This window comes from Carcharodon carcharias, chromosome 34 (genome assembly GCF_017639515.1).
Source record: "Carcharodon carcharias isolate sCarCar2 chromosome 34, sCarCar2.pri, whole genome shotgun sequence".
NCBI lineage: Eukaryota > Metazoa > Chordata > Chondrichthyes > Lamniformes > Lamnidae > Carcharodon > Carcharodon carcharias.
The window spans coordinates 9049358-9072659 of NC_054500.1; the positions used below are offsets into that span (position 1 = coordinate 9049358).

At 47.7% G+C, this 23302-nt stretch overlaps 1 protein-coding gene across 1 annotated transcript in view; it reads right to left on the minus strand.

Annotated features, from left to right (window-relative positions):
- Nucleotides 1-803: 803 nt before the first annotated feature.
- LOC121272528 overlaps nucleotides 804-23302 on the minus strand; it is a 35281-nt gene continuing 12782 nt past the window's right edge. Inside the window, exons 6-8 of the mRNA XM_041179144.1 lie at nucleotides 13134-13233; nucleotides 11232-11391; nucleotides 804-3026 (exon numbers count right to left, since the gene is read on the minus strand). Of these exons, the coding sequence (XP_041035078.1) occupies nucleotides 1741-3026; nucleotides 11232-11391; nucleotides 13134-13233 (1546 nt within the window). The 3' untranslated portion in view covers nucleotides 804-1740. The remainder of the gene's footprint in view (nucleotides 3027-11231; nucleotides 11392-13133; nucleotides 13234-23302) is intronic.

Consider the following 23302-nt stretch of genomic DNA (forward strand, 5'->3'; position numbering starts at 1 on the left):
ACTGGCCACAAATCACAGCCAGGAATCCCTGCTGATGGTTACGGCTGCATTCTCGGGGACTGATTTCTCCTATAACGTAATCCCAGCCCCATCAGAATAAGGTGTCCACATCAATATCAAGCACACACATGGGCCACCTATATGGGGGAGACAGTGGTGTGGTGGTAGTATCACTGGACTAGTAATCCAGAGGCCCAGGTGAATTGTCTGGGGAATGAGGGTTCAAATCCCTCCACAAAACCTGGAATTGAAAAGCTAGTCTCCTTGATGGTGGCCATGCAGCCTTGTTGTAAAAAATCCACCTGGAAATCAGCTGTCCTTACCTGGTCTGGCCTACATGTGACTTCAGACCCACAGCAATGTGGTTGACTCTTAACTGCCCTCTGGAATGGCTGAGCAAGCCACTCAGTTCAAGAGCAATTAGGGATGGGTAACAAATGCCGGCCTTGCCAGCGACACCCACATCCCATAAAAGAATAAAGGGAAAAAAAATCACAGTGCAGGTTAAGAGCGAAGCAATAACCTAATGGCAGGGCCAAAAATAGAAAACCTCTCTTAATAGACAAGATATTGTGGTATTTACCCTTTTTCCAAGAGGGCAGGTACTTTGAAAGCCCTCTTCCCCGACATGACGTCCATATAGCAACCCCCATTGTAAAGCTGGGGTCAGTAAGCCTGCCCGTTAAGTTACAGACCAAGGTTACTAACATCAGTCAACCTCAATAGCTAAAATGAGGAGTGCTCTCAACTTGTTTTTAAACAGCGTTGGCCAGGACAAGTCAAAATTCACTGGGGAACAAATTGATTTTCAAGAATTTATTTGGATTGATGTCGAGAGAAAAATGCACGGGGTTTAGATTTAAGTATTCGCACCGTCACTTTTAAAGCTGATAAATGCTCCAACTCCAAGGGTCACTTGGTCAAACGTATCTAAGAAAACGGTAGCATAGAACAACAAAGCAATAAGACACAAGTTGCTCCTGTAATTTTCTCCGTAGTTCTCGGCTCTGCCCTACAGACATGTGGAGTAGACGATGAATTGTCCTACCAGCCCTGAGGGAGAGGCCGTGGAAGTCGCTCCATGCCAACCTCACCAGCCTTCTTCGCAAGAGGCTATAGCGGGACATTGCAGAGGCCTAGTTACTGGCTCCCTTGCCTGATGGATGGCACATTGTTTAAAAAAAAACAAGAAACACTTAAACAGTTCAGGAAAATCTACATTGAAATTTGATGAAAAGGGCAGCTACGCCTTGTAATGAAAACCCAAACATTCATAATGCCTCAAGATCCAATGTAACTGGCAAAGAAATAACAAACAAAAATCTTCTCAAGGCTTCATTTGTACAATAAGCCCTGATGTGTTCATTAGTTATGCTTTGCGTGAATCTCCCACTGTACTATAAACCCAGAGAGAGAGAGAGACAGACCCTGGCCGGGATTTTCCAGCCCCTGCTGTGGGCAAGGCGGTGCCCCAGCCAAAAGTCCATTGACTTGCAGCGGGACTGGAAGATCACAGAGGCAGGTGGGTGAAAATCCCGCCCTCTATCTTTCTCCCTGTCACGTTAGTCTACTCAAATTAAAATTAATTTTAAAAAAAAACTATGTTTTTCTCCCCAAACCCAGAGACTTGATATTGTAATTTCCATCTAAAATGATGGATTTAATACATGGCTTCAGAATTAGAAGTGGAGTTGTAATCCAAGTGTTTGCACACACTGTTGGCCATCCTCCTTTTCAGGGTTAGTGAGGCCGTACCCCAGTCCCAGACCTGTCTGGGGACGTTTGCTTCCTGCTCTCCTCCAAGACAGGCCTTCTCACTGGGCTCGGCCTAGACATCTTTCTTTGAGGTGAATAGAGAGTTGAGCTTTTTGTGTTGCCGGAGAGATGCTGTTCTGAGACCCCCGAGCCGTCTGGGTTATTGGTTTCGGGTAAGTAGGAGTCACTTTTATCATGTGAGAGAGCACAGTCATCTTCTAGCCCCTTTAGATTTTTACAAGCACTCTCAAGACTTAGTGACCTTCTCATGGGTGGCTTTGCTCCTTGATGCTTGCCTCCCACGGATTTCTTTCCGAACAGTGTACTTGCATGCTGGGTAAATCTGAAAACTGAGGACTGATGTGGAGTTTGCTCGGAACTCAGTGGGACCTTTGAGAAACTGTGCTTTGCACTCGGTCTTTTCGCAGAGAGCTTGTTGAGTTTACGGATGCATTCAGTCACAGATACGCGGGCAAGTTCCATTATGCTTGGCTGCGGAGACGGCTTCCCACTCGTATAAGTAACTGAGTCACAGGATCCAAGTGTGCGCTTCTCCGCAGACCTGAATCTGTCTCCTGCATCGCACACAGAGTGGAGGACGCAGTTTTCTCCATAGTCTTCTTCTGTGAGGACAATGAAAGGCCTAGGCAATCCCTGGGTCATTTCAGAGTTTCGGTTCCTGCCCCTTGAGCTATCTTCCTCTTTCGTAGAGGGATGGCGAGCTTCAACACTCGGCACCGATTGCATTTTGTGTTCTCCATTGAAATTTCGAGAATTCTCCACAGGTAAGGCATCATTATCGCCATCCTGGGTCTTTTGGTAGACATCAAGATCCTCCACAAACCGTGCCTCGACATCTCCCTTGGCAGACCCGATGCCGTTGCTCTCTGAAATGGCCTCGGGCAAACTTAACGATCGCCGAATCACCTTGCCATCTGGAACCGAACTACAGTGAGGCCCTTGAAGAAAATATGGTGTGGAGATATCAGAGCCAACAGAGAAACCAAGGTCCAATTTGAAAATACCATCGTGCCCTCTCCACGCTTGATCGCACTCGGCTACCTTTGACCCTGGAGTGCCAGCAACTCTTGGCTGTTGAGGCTTTTTGGCATCGAATACAGGGTCCAATGAGCTTATTAGTAGACCAAGGCTGTCCTGCAGAAGAGCTCCTTTGCTCTTGCTCAGTTCAGCATCCGATGAGATATTGAATTCCAGTTGAGATGACAGATGATGAGAAGCATAACCTTCTGATTCAGACTTATTGATAAACCCTGGGGCAAAGGAAAGAAACAGACATTCAGCCTGACTCAATATACGTGTAAACTTACTGACAAAGAACATCACTCTATCATGAAAAATGATTAGTTTCTAATCAAAGAATTGGCTTCCTATCATGACTTCCCACATCACAATAACAACTGGCATTTATATAGTACCGTTAATGTAGTAAAATGCCCCAAGGTGCTTGCAAGAGTGATTTTTTTTATCCATTCACAGGATGTGGGCATCACTGGCTGGGCCAGCATTTATTGCCCATCCCTAATTGCCCTTGAGAAGGTGATGGTGAGCCACCTTCTTGAACTGCTGCAGTCCATGTGGTGTAGGTACAGCCACAGAGTTCAAACAAAATTATCAAGCAAAAATTTAACACAAAAGGAGACATTAGGATAGGTGACCAAAAAACTTAGTCAAAGATTTTAAGGAGCACCTTAAAGTTGGAGAGAGAGGTAGAGAGAGAGAGAGAGAGACAAAGAGTTTAGGAGTGAACTCCAGAGCTTAGCCCCTTGGCAGTGGAAGGTACTGTGGAGCAGCGAACATCGGGGTTGTGTGAGAGGTCAGGATCAGAAGAACGTGGAGATCTCGGAGTGTAGTTTACGGTATAAAAAGCAATACGTGAAATGTGATCTATGTTAGTACTGAACTTCACAGTCCAAGTGTACAAAGGATTGCCAATACCAAACCACTTGATTGTTGTAAACCAATACAGCGGTCAGCATCTTAATATAACAAAAATTCATTATACTCAAAAGCTTTCAAAATGTGCCCAGCTGCAGCTCAATTTTGAGAGACTTAGCACAGGGTCGCAAACAGGCGATTTAGAAATTAGAGTTCAGGGACTTGGCAGTTTTCTGGGCAAGGTCAGCTTATTTTGTGTTGATTTTCAGGGAAACGATGTTGAAGAATGTAGCATGTTCCTACTGGAAGTTCCAGACTAGATTTAGAAGATTAAACATCAGGAAGTGCTAAACAAAGTACAGACAAAGAGAAAAGCAGAGGTACTTCACTATTAACAGAAGTGGCAAATTATATAAGACAACATTGTGCATTTATATAGCACCTTTAATATTATAAAACATCGCCCGCCTTTCACATATGGGTTATTGGACAAAATTTGATACTCAGCCACACAAGGAAATGTTAGGACAGGTGATCAAAAGCTTAGTCAAAGAGACAAGCTTTCAGGAGCAATTCAACAGGAAGCGGGGGGGGAGGTTTTGGGAAAGTGGTTGAAGACATGACATTAAAGTAGGGGACTTGCAAGAGTTGGTGGGACAGAGATCTCAGAGGGTTGTAGTGATGGAGAACATTACCAAGATTGAGGGATGATAGGATGAAACCATGGAGAAATTTGAAATGGAGAGACACCTTGACGAACATTTTAATGCAATTACTAAATATTGGAGGAATTGTGCCAGAGGACTTGACGGGTTAGAAAAATGGGTGGCTGGCTGATGCACAGAATTTCAAGACTCTGAATTCAACATCAATAAGAGGTGGAAAAATAAGAGAAGGCATTCTGAAAAAAATATATATCAAGGCATCGGCAGGAATAGAATGATAAGCAATGAACATCTTTCCAGGTGGCAGATGGTACTGTTCAAATCTCCTAACATTCCCTTAGGAAAGAATTAGCTATCGAAAAGTAGAGCGAAGAAGAATTAACATTGCAATCATAGAATTTCCTCATGTCTAGCTAAGTGATTTCCTATGTTGGGACTGTTCTCCGTGAAGAGGAGAAGGCTAAGAGGAGATTTGAAAGAGGTGTTCGAAATCATGAGGGGGCTGGACACAGTAGAGAGGGAGAACTTGTTCCCGCCTGTAAAAGGATTGAGTATGAGAGGACACAGATTTAAAGTGATTTGCAAAAGAAGCAAACATGATGTGAGATAAAAACTTTTCCACGCAGCGAGTGGTTCGGGTCTGGAACGCACTGCCTGCATGTGTTGTGGAGGCAGGTTCAATCGAGGCATTCAAGAGGGAATTGGATGATTATTTAAATAGGAACAACATGCAGGGTTACAGGGAAAAAGCAGGAGAATGACGCTCATTCTGAGAGCCGGTGCAGACACGATGGACCGAATGGCTTCCTTCTGCATTGTAACAATTCTGCGATTCTGTGATTATGGCGCTCAAAGTAGAAATGTTACACATGGCTGGCGTTAGCAGCACCCACGTGGAGAGAGGGAGGTCTTGTGGTGCAATGGGAGTGTCCCAACCTCTAGGCCAAAGGTTCAAGTCCCACTTCAGGGGTGGAATTGTCCCAGATTGGCACTAAGTGCGGCAGCGGGTGGGTAAAACCATGTTTTACTCGCCGGCCGCAATGGCAGGTTTTCACGCTGTATCCACCCAAACCCGCCATGTTATTTACACATTCCCAGGAAACACACCATTTCCATGCCGGGCGGGTGAACGAGACCCCACCCTCCATCACGCCACATTTAAAATCCAGCTGTGCGCGCACATCTCAGCGCTTCCAGACCACCACTGCTGCATGGAAGACATGGCCCTGAAACCAATGAAGACTTCAGCCCCCAGGTTCAGCAACACATCCCTTGGGTGTCTTCTGGATGCTGTTGCGGCCCGGAGGGATGTCCTCTACCCCTGCTCTGGCCGCAACAGCACTAACCCGACTTGGGAGTCAGTGACAGCGGTGGTCAGCGCCAATGCCCTTCAAAAGAGGACAGCCTCCCAGTGCCGCAAGAGGATGAGTGATCTCCTCCGATCCGCCAGGGTAAGTCACTCTTCTCATCACTCTCAACTCACACACTCACAAACCCAGCACACACCCACTGCCAGTTCAAGGGACATCACCGTTCACTCTCTCACACTCACCTTCATTGTCCTCATCCCATCCATGGGATCACTCACCAGCAACACATGCCAGACATGCTTATCATCTGGCCTGGCAGGCATCCTGCTTACACTCTCTCCATCTCTATCCATGCAGGACAAGCTGACACACAACAAGAGGGAGAGGTCACAGACTGAAGGACCAATGCCAGAAATCAAGGCCCTCACGGACTTTGAAAACAGAGCCATCCAGCTGGTCGGTGAGGATCTGGACTGGTCCTGCTCTACCAAGTGAGGATTCATCAGACAGCCATGCTGTGAGTGATGTGTCCTGTTTCGCAGGCCACTGCCAGGCACTAATTATCTCCCCTTGCTTTCACAGGCACATCTGGGAAACAGCTGACAGAGGCCATGACCCAGGGCCAACATCAAGCCCCAAAGCAACCTCTGAAGAGGAATCTGGAGGCACTCTCCCTGAAGACCCATCACAGCGCTCACTCACACCCTCCCCCAGTGCAGAGACACACACCCCAGTGGGACCTAGCTTTAGAGTAGCCTCGGGATCACAATCTGGTGAGCACATCGCACTGTCTGATCCACAGCAGGTGGAGGCAGAGACTTCCCAGGTTTCCAGCACTTGGAGGACAGCTGGAGGCCAGAACGTTGCTGAGTCTGAGTCAGATGACGAGTCTCTGGACTCGGTCGTGTCACAGTTGTTTGAGCTGCAAAGGCAAGCTCGGGAACATCAGGAAGGGATGTCCACTGCACCCCTCAGATTGTGAGGCACGATGGAGGAGTCCGTCTGTCTTCAGTCTGAGGTGAAAGTGCCGGCATGGCAACGCACTGAGGTCAACACTGGTAGGATGGTAGTCACCATGGAGACCTTGGTACAGGACATCGCTCCTGCACTGCTGCATGGGTTCAACTCCATCACTGATGCCATGGTTGACCTCCAACAGTGTCAACACGAGAGGGGTGCCAGGCAGCTCAATCTCACTCCAGCTACCCAGTCTCCTCAAGGAGTCAGCCTGAGGCCCCCAGGCACCCATCAGGAGGAGGATCAGCAGGTGCACACCCCAGGGCCATCCATCCAGGTGACTCCAAGAGTGTCCAGTCCATCTGAATCCCCTCTTCCTGTGACCCCAGCAGCTCCAGCTCCACAGGCTGAGGAGGGTGTCACTGCCACACAGCAGGACCCTGAAAGCAGGCCGGGAATCTCCAAGTCTCAGCCCCCCAGACGACACCCGCCAAGGTGATCACAGACAGGGGGGTAGCAGTCAGCAGGCGTCTCCACCTCCACTGTGGATATCCAGGGAGCACCAAGATGTAGCAGCAGGGTTAGGAAGGTTAAGGACAATTAGTTGCACAGCCTGGGCACGGGTGTTAATCACTTGTACACACTGTTCACTATTGTCAATAAACTCCCAAAATTGTCTCCCTACCTATGGCTCCTTGTTCTGATGAGCAGTGTTCATGTTACTCAGATGTGAAGCCTTTCTGCACAAGATAAAGGCAGGTGTCTCAATCCAGGGCCTCTTCCCTGTGTCTGTGCAGCCTTCAGACAAAGTGACAGTCCAGCCTCACACTCCCTGGACACATTACTGATACCTGCACCTCGATGGTGCTGGTCATTGCTGCCAGAATGTAGTGGGCAGGCATCACAGAGTTCCCTCATTCTCTCTGTGTGCTCTCAGCACCTTCAAGGTGGGGCTGGACCCCATCTCTTCAGCGTCTGTGACCAGTGATGCTGTGATCCTGAAGGGCTCAGGTGTTGGAAGTGGACAAAGGATCAGATGCTTCTAAAGTTTAATGGTTTTGTCTCTATGATATGACCCTGGTCAAGGAGCGATCTGCCCTCAGCCAGACAGGAGTCAGACATTCTCAGAGGGTATGTGAAGATCTATGGAGTGTCCTCACTGCATGTCATCATCATCCTCCTGAGATCGAGCGACCATTAGAGCCTCCACTGTGTCTCCATGACAGGAGCCTTCTCACAGAGGGTATTCGCGCTGCTATTAACCAGACTGGAGTCAAATGTTCATGGGTGTAATGTGAGGATCTAATGGGGTCACCTCACTACATGTTGTCGTTGCAAATCCAGCAGCTATGAGGGCCTGCTGAGCGCACCTGCCTCATCCCCATCATTGTCGCCTCCGAGGACCTCCACACCCTTATACCCATCAGCTTCCTCCTCATCAGAGGAGACCTCCATCTCCTCCTCAGGCAGTTCCTCTCCCCATCGCAGTGCCAGGTTGTAAAGGGCACAGCAGGTGACGATGATGTGTGACACCCTCTGTGGACTATATTGCAGGGCTCAGCCAGACCGGTCCAGGCACCAGAACCTCATTTTCAGCATCCTGATGGTCTGCTCCACCAAACTGCGAGTTGCAGCGTGAGCCTCATTATAGCGTCGCTCTGCTGCAGTCTGAGGCTGCTGCACGGGTGTCATCAGTCACGGCCTGTGGGGAGCCCTTGTCCCCGAGGAGCCATCCCTGCAGCCTCTGTGGACCCTGGAAGACTCCAGGGATCTGTGACCGACTGAGGATGTAGGCATCGTGCACACCCCCTGTAAACCGTGCACATACCTGCAGGATGTGTTTCAGGTGGTCACACCCCAGCTGCACATTCAGTAAATGGAACCCCTTGTGGTTGGTGTAGTCACCGTGTGTTGTGACGGAGATCTGAGCGCCACGAGTGCAGTCGATCAAACCCTGCACCTGTGGGAAACCCGAGATCTGGGTGAATCCAATCGCTCTTATATCCTGGCTATCCTGGTCCCGGGAAAAATGCACAAAGTTGTGTTGCCCTCACAAAGATGGGTATCTGTGACCTCATGGGTGCATTTGTGGGTGGAGGCTTCATTCTCCTGAGAGGGCAGACAGGCATCGGTTTCACGTCTGATCAGACAGATGGCACCACCGGCAGAGCAGCACTCGTTCAGCACTGCACTGAACCGTCCTTGTAATGAGGCTCCTGACGTCCGATGCCATAGAGGTCATCTGGGGGGGGGGGGGAAGATCTGGAACACTTGGTGGCACTTTGATGCCTCTGCGTCGCTTGAATGGGCAGATAATCTAGGAGTCCGACCCCAACCATATCAATGTGGCTGGGCCTGAACTGTCTCAGCTGCAGAGGGATGGTCACTTTAAACAGGTGTCCTGAACGCGTGGCCACTTCCCTCGCCCACCCTGTCCACCCCCCACTCCGAATGCTTGTGTGGTTATATTGAACGGAAGGGCTGCCCTTAAACCCCGACCCCCCCCCCCCCAAAACAACGCCCCTCAAGCTTGAAGCCCAACAGGCGACCCTAGCGAGCGCTGCACAGCGTTTACCATGTACTCACCTCCGAGTTGCCCCGGAAGTGCAGCCGCCAAGTACACATTGTGTACGTGCTGGTGCGGAACATGTGGACGTGGATGGATGACCCAGCAGTTGGGGGGGGGAGTTGGGGGGGGGGGGACCGATTCTGGCGGGCTGGCCTGACAACGACACGGTCCTGATGTCCGATGGTGGGAAACGCGGCCCCCACCATTGGTGGGCTGAGCGGACGATGGCGAGCGGGCTCCCCGCTACTGTAAAACCGATCGCGCCATGTTGCCCGCTCATGCCGCCGGTCACGCCTGACGCCAGCGGGCATGGAAAATTCCGCCCCCAGGGCTTGATGGCCACGGAAGGTGCATCCACAAAGTGGCCAAACAGGTCGATTATCAGCCTGTAAATCCTTCCGATGCGAGGCGGTAAGAGCGGGAGTGTTCCCTGGTCAGCCGCACTGCAGAAGGGAACGGCAAACCACTGCAATACTTTGCCGAGCAGAATCATGGACCAATCCAATGGGAGCCCATGGTCGCCCATGCCCTCTTAGCCAATGGTACCTGAAGGAGGAGGAATATGGATAGAAGAGACATGCAGGTTACTGAAAGAATTGGTCCTCTGGCCATTAATGATTTGAAGGAAGGGACCAAGTGGAGTCGGATCTTGCAAACACTTAATTCTTAGAGAGGAACTGGGATTGTTCCCCTTAGAGCCAAAAAAAAAAAGGTCGCAGGGAGATTTAATCGAGGTTTTCAAAGTCAAGAAGGGTTTTACCAGAGGTCACTGATTTAAGGTAATAGGCAAAAAGAAACAGACAATGTGAGAGAGAAAAAAATTCTGTAGCGAGATGTAATGATTTGGAAGTTAATTCTTGAAAGGATGCTGGAGAATCAATCATAATTCTGCAAAGAAAATTGGGCAAATTAGGATTGGAAACATTTACAGGGCAGTGGAAGTGATTGGTAGAGCTCTTTCAAAGAGATAGCACAGGCACAATGGGCCGAATGACCCTTTGTATTTTTGCTGAGTCTACATTCCTAATGCCCAGCCTTAGCATATGACACAAACCCAGACCTAAACTGGCACTAAGGCTCCTCTTACTGGCTTCCATCTGGCCCCACCTACCCTGCTCCTGTGTTTGACCAAGACAACAGGCCAACCTCTTCCTCAGCTCGCAGGCAATGATAATGGAGAGCAGTTGATGAACAGAATTAGTGAAGGAAAAGAAAGGTTATGCATCATGTACCGGTAGCTCTATGACCTCAGGATGACCCAAAGTGCTTTACAGCTAATGAAGTACTTCAGTAGCGTAGTCACTGTTATAGCGTAGGAAGCACACCAGCTGACCTGCGCACAGCAAGTTCTCACAAAAAACAACGTAATCATGACCAGGTAAATCTGCTTTCAGTCCCTTGCTGAGGGATCAGTATCGGCCAGGACACCACTGGAGAACTCTGCTCTCCTGACAGCATCGGTGGAGCGAGAAACAGAGCTCACTGTTTCGAGCTCTGAGGAAGAGTCACACGGACTCGAAACGTTAACTGTTTCCCTCTCCACAGAGGCCGCCAGACCCGCTGAGTTTTTCCAGCATTTTCTGTTTTGATTTCAGGCTCCCAGCATCCGCAGCATTTTGCTTTTCCCTCTGTTTGGTCCTGGGTGAAATGCAAAAAGTTGTGTGCCCTCACAAAGATGGGTATCTGTGACCTCATGGGTGCATTTGTGGGTGGAGGCTTCATTCACCCGAGAGGGCAGACAGGCATCGGCTTCACGTCTGATCAGACGGATGGCACCACCGGCAGAGCAGCACTCGTTCAGCACTGCACTGAACCGCCCGTGTAGATTTTGTGCTCAGGAGGGGAATTTAAACCTACAACCTTCTGACTTAGAAGCGAGCGCTCTGCCCACAGAGCCATCTTAAATCTTAAGAGCCGAGATCCTAAACAAACGCGCGTCTGTGATATTCCTTGTCGCTCCTGCTGCTCCTACACGCCTGCAATAAAATGGCACCAAACTGCTCACAAACATCACTGCTTGTCCCAGGCTTAGATGCTGAAGTTGAAGTGCCAGCAATGACTGGTTTAATTGCCACGTACCACTAACCAATGGGCCGCTCTTGTGTGGCACAGGGGTCAAAAGGGCATCTTTCCCAGCCAAAGTGGATCTGTCCAGAATTCCAGCCACAGTCGAGGTCGGCAAATCACAGCAAGTCGCTCTCACGCCTTTGGACATCAAATTGAATGGGGGGGTTAATTTCTGAGGGAAAAGAATAACGAGGAGTGAAAACAAGCCATTAAGGGAGAAAGATACCATTTTATTGCTAAAGAGAAAGTCTTAATCCACAACATGAACGCATAAGGAAGGTCAGCAACTGTTGAGGGCTTTTTCCTTAATATCCAGGCAGGAAGTGTCTGTTTTTGTATGGCAGACTGCTAAATATTTTGCTACTTTATACCCAGTCCCAACGTTAAGCACACCCAGGTAACAAACAGCATGGGCCAGACATAACATAGGACTACTCCACCCAAACTCCCTATCTGAAGCCACAAATAGGCTCTGCAGCTGTGGATATTCCCTGTTGCATACCATTTTTATCAGTGATAAAGCTCAGAGAGCTATTGCTGAACTAGCAGTCTCTGTATTAACAAACGCAAAACACCATGGTGCCATAGACTTCTTCCTACTGAGGCAGAGAAGGGTGAAACAGTTTGTCTCGTCAGAACTGTCCCATAGGCTGTACAGTGGTGCCTACAGGTTACTCCGATTGCCCCATAGTCAGATTGTTTCAGGAATAAATCAAAAAAACTTCATGAAGATATTTCTCCTCCTGGGAGATGCTGGCATAGCTTAATGCCCTTGGACAACTAAGCTAAAGGTCCAGGCTAAGGCTCTGGGGACACGGGTACAAATCTCACCGTGGCGGCTGGTGGAATTTAAATTCAATCAACACAAATCTGGAATTGAAAAGCTAGTCTCAGTGATGGTGACCCTGAAACCATTGCCGACTGTCGTAAAAGCCCATCTGGTTCACTAATGTCCTTTAAGGAAGGAAATCTGCCATCCTTATCCGGTCTGGTCTACACGTAACTCCAGACCCACAGCAGTGTGGTTGACTCTTAAATGCCCTCTGGAATGGCCTTGCAAGCCGCTCAGTTCAAGGTCAATTAGGGATGGGCAACAAATGTGGCCTTGCCAGTGACACCCACATCCCACGAAAGAATAAAGGGAAATAGGATGATTAAACAATGTTGAAAGGCTTTGGAACTTTATTCTGTTCGGACTTATCTAATGGTTATAATGCCCAAAAGAGCCCAAGTGACAGAGATTAGGCAGGGATTCTCCAGCTCCGGTGTGGCAGGACCTGCCGTGGGGCGTGAGGTGGGCTAGGTGAAAGCCCACTGACCAGAGAGTCCCAGCCTATATTGCAGTTTCCTTTTTCCTTCTACAAAGACGAGAGCGAGAGAGATTGTGGGAATGGGGAGACTGGAATGGAGGAAATATAGGGAACAGCAGGTGGTGGAAGAACGGGAATAAGCGTAGGAGGAGAGGGGGGGGTGTCAGGACTATATGAAAAAAATCAGGGGAGTGGAGACTAACTGGCTCGCTCTTTCAAAGGGCCAGCACAGGCATGGTGGACCAAATGGTCTCTGCCTGTGCTGTATGATTCTATATAGCTTTACCCTCCCTTAACTAGGGTCAGCCGAGGTCAATTCGCAACACCCCAAATACCAACTTCTCTGAGCACCAACCTGCGATCCAACCCGGAACAAACTAGTGGGCAGGCTCAGCAACATATTGCCTCAGCCAAGTGAGGCACCAGGGAAAGTGATGGTTAAATCATCCCGCGATCCAGCGGATAAATTCGTTCGATGAGTGTGATTTGGGGTAACGTGGATATCCTGGATAGGTTTCTAAGCCAGAACTAATACTGCATGTCGTGTCAACAAGAGGTTCAACTCCTCCGCAAAGCTCTCCTTCCCGCCGCAGATTTAACTTACTGAATCTTTGCCTCTGTTGAGGGCGAAGCATTGTAGTGATTTCCGGATGCCCGTTCGGTGGCCCCAGTGCCAAGGACTGGCTTCTGTCTTGGGTAGAACTCTGGGGAAAAAAACAGAGGGAGAGCAGTCAGCAAGGAGCGCTTGGCAGATCTCGCCACAACAGTGCAGTCGGGTGGGAGAGACTCATTCTGAAAGGGAAAGGGGAACTTCCTCCTGGGTGAATGAGAAAAGGCCAGGAGAGGCAGTGCGCTTGACTGAGGTAGCAAGAAGGTGCAGAGGGGATTTATCAGAATGGCTCCAGGGATGAGGGATTTTAGCCGCAAGGTTAGGTCGGAGAAGCTGGGCTTGTCCTCCTTGGAGCAAAGGAGGTTGAGGGGAGATTTGATACAGGATTAGGACAGGTTTAGATAATGTGGACAAAGAAAAGCTGTTCCATTAATTCAGGATTGTAGGTTTAAGGTTTTGGGCAAGAGTTGCAGGGGGATGCGAGGAAGAGGTTTTCATTTTACACACAGCAAGTTTTTAATGACCTGGAATTCGCTACTTATGAGGGTGGTGAAAGCTTCAGAGATTCCAAAAGGAAACTGGGTGGACTCTCAAGGGGAGATAAGTTTGCAAGGCTAACAGAAAGAGCAGGGGATGGGATTATTCTACAGAGAGCTGGCATGCACTCAACGGGCCGAATGGCCTCCTTCTACGACATAGCGGTTCTATGCCTCAATGGAAGACTGCTAGGCTCAGTGTGCCCAGCAATGAAGTGTCCCATCAGTAAGGGAGGGAAAAGTCACCACCAAAAAACAATTGCTCCAATTTCTTTTTCCCCATGTCGCTAGCTTTCTCTCGTAGCAGAAGTGGTCACAGGCCCTGGTGGACGCCCAATTGTTCTGTGACACCTGATCCAAGTGACCATTCTTCATGTGCAGCCCTGACAGGCCAGTTTAACACGGAGAGCCCGAGAAGGATTCAGTCCTCACCCAAACTTACTCATTCCAACCAGACCGACTGGATAACGGTCAGGAGTGATTTGTCAACTCCCGAAAGGAAGCCTTACATTTAAACAGTACCTGTCGTGACTCAGGATGTCCCAAAGCACTTTACGGCCAAGGCAGTACTTTTTGGGACTGTGGTCAGTGCTACAATGTAGGAGGCACAGCAGCCAATTTGTACACAGCAAGCTCCCGCTAACACCAATGAGAGAAATGACCAGTTCATTAAGTGAATGGACGGATTATTATTAGCCAGGACACCAGGGGGAGCTCCAACGCTCTTCTTTAAAATTGTACAATGGGATCTTTTCTGTCCACCCAAGAGGACAGACAGGACATCTTAACGGAAGGTGTGACCTCCAATGCTGTGGCACTCCCACAGTGCTGCATTGTCAACCTAAGATTTTGTGCGCAAGCCTCTGGAGTGGGACTTGCAATTACAACCTCTGGACAATTAACAACGTAATTGACAAAACATTTAGGTTTATTAATGTCAATTATGTTGTTATGGTTAAGAGAAAACAGGCGACTGTCTTTGAGCACATATAATTAGGGGCCAGCTGGGTTCAATGGGAGGAGTGCTATGAGACTGAATAAATCAATAAACTCTCTCAGTAAAGAAAAGCTCTGTGTCTCGGTTTTGGCTTCACCAATTGGCCTGGATCCTAACAAGAACTCAGAAGCACAAGAGCTACCCAGTGCGCCATAGCAGACAGCAAATCTAATTCGGACGAATGGTTAGCAACCACTCTGCCAGCTCGGTTAGCACCAACTAATTCAGCACCAACCAGGGACATAGTCAATCTGAGAGACTTTTAGTAATTGGGGAAAACAGCGAGATGTAATTTTTACAGAGCTGAATAAAACATATATAAAGAGAAACAAAGGGCGGAATTGTCCCAGAATTGCACCGAGTGAGGTAGCGGCTGTGAAAAACAACGGTTTTACCCGCCAGCCACAATGGCGGGCTTTGGTGTCGTAGCATCCGCTTCCCACCTCATTAATTACGCAGCCACAGGAAACGCATCATCTCGCAGGCGGGCGACCTCTGAACCGCCCGCCATGCCGCTACCTCACTGCTTCCTCATTCTGGGTGCTACATCTAAACTGCAGCCGCGCCCACAGTCCGCAATGCTTGCAGCCCAGGGCTGCTCCAGTGAAGACGTGGCCCTGAAAGCCAAGAAGAGCTCAGTGACCCATCACTGGAATGTCTTTTTGGAGGCCGACCGTGATGTCCTCTACCCTCACCCCTGGCTGCGAGAGGCCCAGCAATCTCACTGCCACGAAATTGTGGCGCTCTTCACAATATTATTGTGAAATATTGTAAAGTAGGGTTGTGTGTGTGTCTGATTTAGTTAAATTAGAGATGGGTAGACTGCAAGGTTGAAATTATCAAAAGAGTTAGGTGTAAAAAGGTATTTGAAATGCTAAATGAGTGAGCTGGGGTAAAGTCAGCAGATAGGATGTGAATGAAATTTGCACTTTTAGGTAAGGAGAAAAGTTGTTAGATTTTCAAAGAGACGTGATATGGTTTTCATGATGGGAAAAATAAATAGGCCAAGGTTATGATGTTGATTTTTCCCAAACGTGCTGACCATAATGATAACATAAAATATTTTTGTATTATGGGAAAAATAAATGGCAAAGATATGGGGGAACAGTGAGATTTACAAATCAAAGATGGAGAAATGTATTTAAAAGAGAATGGAAGGCTGTATAAGGTGTGGCTGTGTGAGATCTGAAAGGTACACCATGTGAAACAGACTTGGGGGAAAGCCTCTAGCCATTTTGCAGAAGTCTGCTGTTCCAGTAACCAAAGTTGTGTAAAAAGCCTTTGGACTTCCACTGTCGAGTGGGTGTTTGTGGTAACCTTGCTTGATTGTCTCTATAAATTTTAAATCTATTTTGGACTGTTGCCTTAAAGGGGGTGTTGGGAGTCTGGTTAATTAGGAATTTTGGGAATTGTTATAATATAAAGTCGCTGTGTGACTGTAATATTATGTGTTTTTATTCTTTTCTTTTGTTAATAAATGTTTTAATTTAATTATTAAAATTGTTAAAGATGTTAGTGGACTCATTACTTCTGAACTCAGTATACAAACTTTCTCGTAATAAATTGTTCCGATAGCGTGGCCAAGTTTCCCTTGTGGATTTGGTCAGTCTGGCATATACCACCTGCCGTATCATAACATCACCACTGTGGCTTAGGAGGCGGTGAGAGTGGTGGTCAGTGCCAACGCTGTACAGAAGAGGTCGGCTATCCAGTGCAGAAAGAGGGTGAATGATCTTATCTGTGCCCCCAGGGTAAGGCAACCATCTCATCACTCTAAACTCACACACTCACAAACCCATCACACACTCACTGGCATCTTACCACTGCCAGCCTAAGGGACATCACCACTCACTCCCTCACACACACCCTCACATCTCCATCTGGCCTCATCTCCTCTGGAGGCTGCCTCCTCAGCCCTCACACTCTTGAGGCCACTTGCACAGATCAGCATGTGCCCCCACACACACCCTGGGATACCCACCTTCCCCAGTACAGCCCTCACCCTGCAGCCTCTTCCCTTGCCTGAGGCCACTTCTCCCCGCCCCCCCCACCCACCACACTCCCTCAAGCAAGCCCTAACCCTGCATTGAAAAGCCACCCCCAGCTTATGGCTGGTCTGGTGGGTAGAGACCTGCCCATGAGCCCCCCTAAAAGTGATGTGGTGCTGCCTGTGAAGCCTGGTGCTGATGCCCACGAGCGCTGCCTGAAGCAAGGTAGGCAAACAAACCTCGAAGTCCCGAGTGAAGTGCAGCTCGTCAGGTGCCCGTTGCTTATGTCCGGTTGTGAAACACGTCGATGTGCAATCACGTGGATGTGCCCGGATGATCCAGCATGTTGGGGGGGGGTTGGGGTGGATGATTCCAGCGAGCAAGGCTTATAATGAGATGCTAAAGTATTGAAATTAGGTTCCCGATGTGCGGCGGTGGGAAATGTCATTGACAGGTGGAGCAGGCGATTGCAAACTGGTTTCACAACGATGTGAAACCAATTTTTCCGATCTCCCGGTATGACACCCGCCACAAACAGGAGTGGACGATTCCGCCCACAGACTTGCATTTTATATTGTGCATTTCACAACCAGCAGATGCCTCAAAGTGTTTTACCGCAACAAAGCACTTTTGAAGTGCAGTCACTGCTGTAAACCTCCCACAAACAACAACGTTACAATCTGTTTTTTGTGATGTTGATTGAGGGATAAATATTGGCCAGGACACCGGGGATAAATCCCCTGGTCTTCTTTGAAATAATGTCACAGTATCTTTGGCATCCAGTTTAATGCCACATCCAAAAGACAGCTCCTGGCAGTGCAGCACTCCCCCACACTGCACTCGAGTGTCAGCCAAGACTTTTGTGCTCAAGTCCTGGAGTGGTGCTTGAACCTGGAACCCGATAGCTCAGAAGCACAGGTGTGACCAACTGAGCCACAGCTGACACATAAATACATATAAACATCCATCACACTTATCTGAAATGATCAAATTCAGTGTCAAAGCTTTCTTACTGCACAGCAGTTAGACAGTCTGTCCCTTACTCAGGTTTTCCACGATGCTGCTATACATGTGGAGTTTGAATAATTCAATTTTAACTCCGTTACAAAATGAACGCTGGTGATTGTTGAACTAAGCTATTCACAAAACAAACATCTCCCTTTGTAACATGTCACTACAGGGATGCTACAATAGCCACAATCCCGCTGAATGCTTTGTTTCAATAAGGTCATCTCTCATTCTCCTCAATTCCAATGGGTGTAGAACCACAGAACAGTTACTGTGCAGACAGAGGCCATTCAGCCCATCGTGTCTGCGCCAGCCAAAAAGAGAAAAGAGAAACTAGCCGCTCAGTTTAATCCCACATTCCAGCACCTGGTCCGTAGCCTTGCAGGTTACAGCACTTCAGATGCAGATCCAGGCACCATTTAAATGAGGCGAGTGTTTCAGCCTCAATCACCAACTTAGGCAGTGAATTCCAGACACCCATCACCCTGTGGATGAAAAAATTTTTCCTTATGTCCCCTCTAATCCTTCTACCAATCACCTTAAATCTGTGCCCCCTGGTAACTGACCTCTTGGCTAGTCCTTCCTGTCCATCCTATCTAGGCCCCTCATAATTTTGTACACCTCAATTAGGTCACACCTCAGCCTCCTCTGTTCGAAGGAAAACAACCCCAGCCTATCCAATCCCTCTTCAAAGCTGCAATTTTCAAGCCCTGGCAACATCCTTATAAATCTCCTCTGCATTCTCTCCAGAGCAATTATGTCCTTCCTGTAATGTGGTGGTCAGAACTGTAGACAAAATTCCAGCTGTGGCCTAACCAGCGGTTTATACAGTTCCATCATTACATCCCTGCTTTTGTGTTCAGTACCTCGCCCAATAAAGGAAAGCATTCCATATGCTTTCTTGACCACCTTGTCTGCCTATCCTGCCACCTTCAAGGACCTGTGGACATGAATACCAAGATCTCTCACTTCCTCAACCCCTCTCAATAACTTCCCGTTTAGGGAGTATTCCCTTGTTTTGTTTGCCCTCCCTAAATTGAATTCCATTTGCCACCTCTCCGCCCACTTACCCAAACCATTGATATCACTCTGGAGTCTATAGGCCTAACCTGTTCAAACTTTCTTCATAAGATAAGCCCTTTACCGCAGGGATGCGTTGAGGGAACTTCCTCTGCACTGCTTCTAACACAATTATATCCTTTTCCAGATAAGGAGACCAAAGCTGTACACAACACTCGAGATATGGTCTCACCCAGGCTCTGTACAGCCACAGCAAAACTTCCCTACTTTTATATTCCATTCCCCTTGCAATAACGTTCCATTTACTGTCCTATTCGCTTACTGCACCCGCATACTAACTTCTTGTGATTCATGTACCAGGACGCCCAGATCCCTCTGTACCACAGAGTTCTGCAATCTCTCTCCATTTAAATAGTAGACGGCTTTGCTATTTTTCTTGCCAAAGTAGCAATGTTCACATCTTCCCACATTATACTCCATCTACCAAATTTTTGCCCACTCATTTAACCTATCTATATCCCTTGGTAGACTCTTTACCTCCTCTTGACAACTTACTTTCCTACCTGTCTTGGTATAATCAGCAAATTTAGCTACCATACATTTAGTCTCTTCATTGAAGTCATTGATTTAGAGTGTAAATAGTAAAGGCCCCAATACTGACCCCAGTGGCATTCCTCTAGTTACAGCTCGCCAACCCACACTCTGCTTCCTGTTAGCTAACCAATCTTTTATCCATGCTAATAGGTTACCATCTACACTGCGAGTTCCTATTTTGCATAGTAACTTTTGGTGTGGAACCTTATCGAATGCCTTTTGGAAATCCAGCTACACCACATCTACAGGTTCCCCTTTATCCACCTTGCTTATCACATCCTCAAAGAACTCTATTAGTTAAACACAACTTCCTTTTCACAAGACCATTTTGACTTTGCCTGATTGGATTATGATTTTCTAAGTATCCTAAGAGCCTGCTCCACCATTCAATAAGATCTGAGTGTAACCTCAACCCCACATTCCTGCCTACTCCCAGTAACCTTTCACCCCCTTATTAATCAAGAATCTATATAGGTCTGCCTTAAAAATATTCAAAGACTCTGCTTCCACCACCTTATGAGGAAGAGAGTTCCAAAGACTCTCAACCCTCAGAGAAAAAATATCTCCTCAACTCTTCATATCAACTGGCATTTTGTCACATTCTTCCTTTGTATTAATTACAATCCCCAATTTAGTGCCATCCACAAATTTAGAAATTGTATTTTTGATTTCCAACTTCAAAACGTCTGTGCAAACTGGGAACAAACAGTATTTCCAGCACCATTTACCAGTTTGAGTAGCTATCCTCAACACCGACTCCCTGTTTTCTGCTTTGTAGCTAGCTTGTTACCCATTCTGCTACTCAGCCCCGGATTCCACACATTCCAACCTTAGTCATGAGTCTACTAAGCAATATCTTTTTGAAGGCTTTTTGAAAATCTAAATATATTCCATCTATTGCATTACCCTGGTCTACTCTTTCTGTTACTTCAGTAGGGTTGGTCAAGCATGACTCTAAACATAAAAGTAATTTGATCAGAGTTCATGAGTTGAAACTGGCCTGTTGGTTAGGAACATACTCTGAACACGATGTTGCCCTTTGACAAAGGACTAGAGTCAAGTCTGTGTCTTTGTCTGATGTGGAATCCAAGGTTAGTTTGGTACTCTTAACAGTAAACCATTTAACTAGGTGAAGCACGCTCAATAATCATGCCATATCTCAAGATCAAAGGGAACGCGTTAGAAGGTGGTGAGCAAATACCAGGAAACCTTCCTTTACAGAGAGAGAGAAACAATAAGCAGAAACCTTTATTCCTCTGTAGCAGTTGTTAAGTTCTTCCAACTTTCATGCAGTGAGACATAGGAAATCATGTGCTCAAGCCTCTGGGGTGGGACTTGAACCCATAATTCTTTGCATTCAGAGATGAAAGCAGTATAGCTGTTACATTTGGTACTGAGCCCTGCAGACCAAGTTAGTCCCAGGTTCAACTCCTCTACGATATATTGGCAAACTTCAAAATAGCGATTCAGCACTCTGGAAGGGGAAGATGCTGGGAAGATTTTTTGCCTTTTTCCTCAAATAACTTCCAAATGGCCACAGTGTAGGCTGACATGCAAAGCTACTAGGGCTCAGCTGATACCCCAAAATTGGTGACTGGGCAGGAAAGTTCATCAGCTTTGCTTCTAATTTTCATCCTTCTCTTTCCTTCACATGGCCCATTTGCAGACTCTTCCCTTCCTCGACTTCTTTGTCTCTATTTCTGGGGATAGGCTATTGACCAAATCCCATCATAAGAAGCCTATTGGCTCCCATCACGACCTCAACTATATTTCCTCACACCCCATCGCTTCCTCTAAGGACTCTTTTTTCTCCCCCGTGTCTCCGTTGCATCTATTTTGATGATGTTGCCTTCAATACCAGTGCTTCCAATACATCTTCCTTTCTCCTCAGCCAAGGACTACCCTGCAACTCCGGCACCCCTCACCAACACACGCCATGGTTGACAGGTCCCATGACTTTGTCCATCCCATTTCCCAGGCCTTCCTCTTCCTCCCAGAACAATCCTTACATTTTACGGATCCAGCCATTTCCACCACCTCCAGCCTGATGCCAACGATGCCACCACCAAACACATCTGCCCCTCCCAGCATTCCAAATGGGCTGTTCCCTCCACAACACCCTGGTCTGCTCATCAATCACCTGCAACTACATCCCCTCTCCCCACGGCTCCTCTCCATATAAGCACAGGAGATGCAACAACTGCCTTTTGCTTTTTTTTCCCCTTCTCATTGTCCAAGGCCTCCAACCCTGAAACTTCCAGTTAGCGGTCATGTTGATTCTCCCCTCAGTCCCACTCCGACCTCTCTGTCCTCAGCCTCCTACACTGTTCTAATGAAGCTCGGCACAAGCTAAGGGAACAGAACCTCATCTTTCGGCTTAACTTGCGTACAATGCAAGGCACTGTCGAGACTGAAAATAGTAGGAGATGAGATGAGGGCATCATGTTGAGGTGGAAGATGTACTGCAGCAATGCACCAGGGCTCCTTCGACAGTCCCTCCCAAAACCTTCAACCTCCATCACCCACAAGAGCAAGTGCAGCAGCTGCATGGGAACCCCACCCCTACCACTGAGTTCTCCTCGAAGTCACACACCATCCCGACTTGGAAGTACATCGACCGTTTTTGCATTGTCAAAATCCTGGAATGCTCTACCCAAGAGCTCTGGGGGTCTACCTTTACCATATGGACTGTGGTGGTTCAAGGTGGCGGCTCACCACCCTTCCCTTGGGCATCTGGGAACAAACACCAGCCTTGCCAACAACGCCCAAGTATTTTTAAGAAGGTCGATGACAGCGAAACCTCAACCAGACTGATTTTGAAAATGCTGTGATGAAATTTCAAAATATTTCTGTGGTATTTTCGCAATTTATAGAGTCAGCGTTGGATGTTGCTTTTTTTTTGAGTTTCACCGTAGATGTTGTGGACTCCTGACCACATTTGACATATGATGATGTCCAGACCGAGGATTTCAGGAGTATAACTTACTCTGTGCTGGAACTGGAAGTGAGTCAGTTTGTGCTATAAATGAGATCACACGTTCGATCTTATGTATATCATTGCAGTTGATTGAGAAAATGCTATTTTCAGTCCAGAATATTAACCTTTGGTTTCACATCATCATCTGGCCACAGCCCCAAGGGACCCAAAGCGTCTCTCACCGCTACAGACAGATAATTTTTTGGCAACTCGTAGGTTGAGGGGCTCCACTCCACAAGCTTGGGTCAAGAAAAGGAGGCAGGGGCACCACAAAATACCACAGCTGGTACAGGGATTGATCCTGCACTGTTGGTATCATTCTGCGATTCTGCATCATGCTGCAGCTTTCTAGCCTACTGAGCTAACTGACCCCCGATTGCTTATAAGTTTCCCCCACTTATCATACTGGGCTGTTTTGGAAAGTTACGGCTACTTTAGCTGTCTCGGTAGGAACGTTTTCCTCACTTTTCCCTTTCTGAGAAGTCATTGACTTACGTCGGAAACTAACAGCAGGAAATGCTGGAAAATACTCAGCAGGTAGGGTCGCATCCATTGAGAGAGAGAAAGAGAGAAAGACACAGAGAGAGACACAGACAGAGAGGGAGAGACACAGACAGAGAGGGAGAGACACAGACAGAGAGGGAGAGACACAGACAGAGAGGGAGAGACACAGACAGAGAGGGAGAGACACAGACAGAGAGGGAGAGACACAGACAGAGAGGGAGAGACACAGACAGAGAGGGAGAGACACAGACAGAGAGGGAGAGACACAGAGAGAGAGAGAGACAGAGAGGGAGAGAGAGAGAGAGAGACAGAGAGAGAGAGAGAGAGAGAGAGAGACAGACAGACAGACGAGAGAGTTAATGTTTCAGGTCTGTGGCCTTTCATCGGAACTGGAAAAAAGACGAGAGAAGTAACAGGTTTTAAGCAAGCATGGTGGTAGGGAAATATAGCGGGGGGGGGGGGGGGTGATAGCGGTGGGGAGTTTGGGAAAGAAACAATAAAATGGAAGCTGTTTGATAGATGTGATGGCAGGAATAATT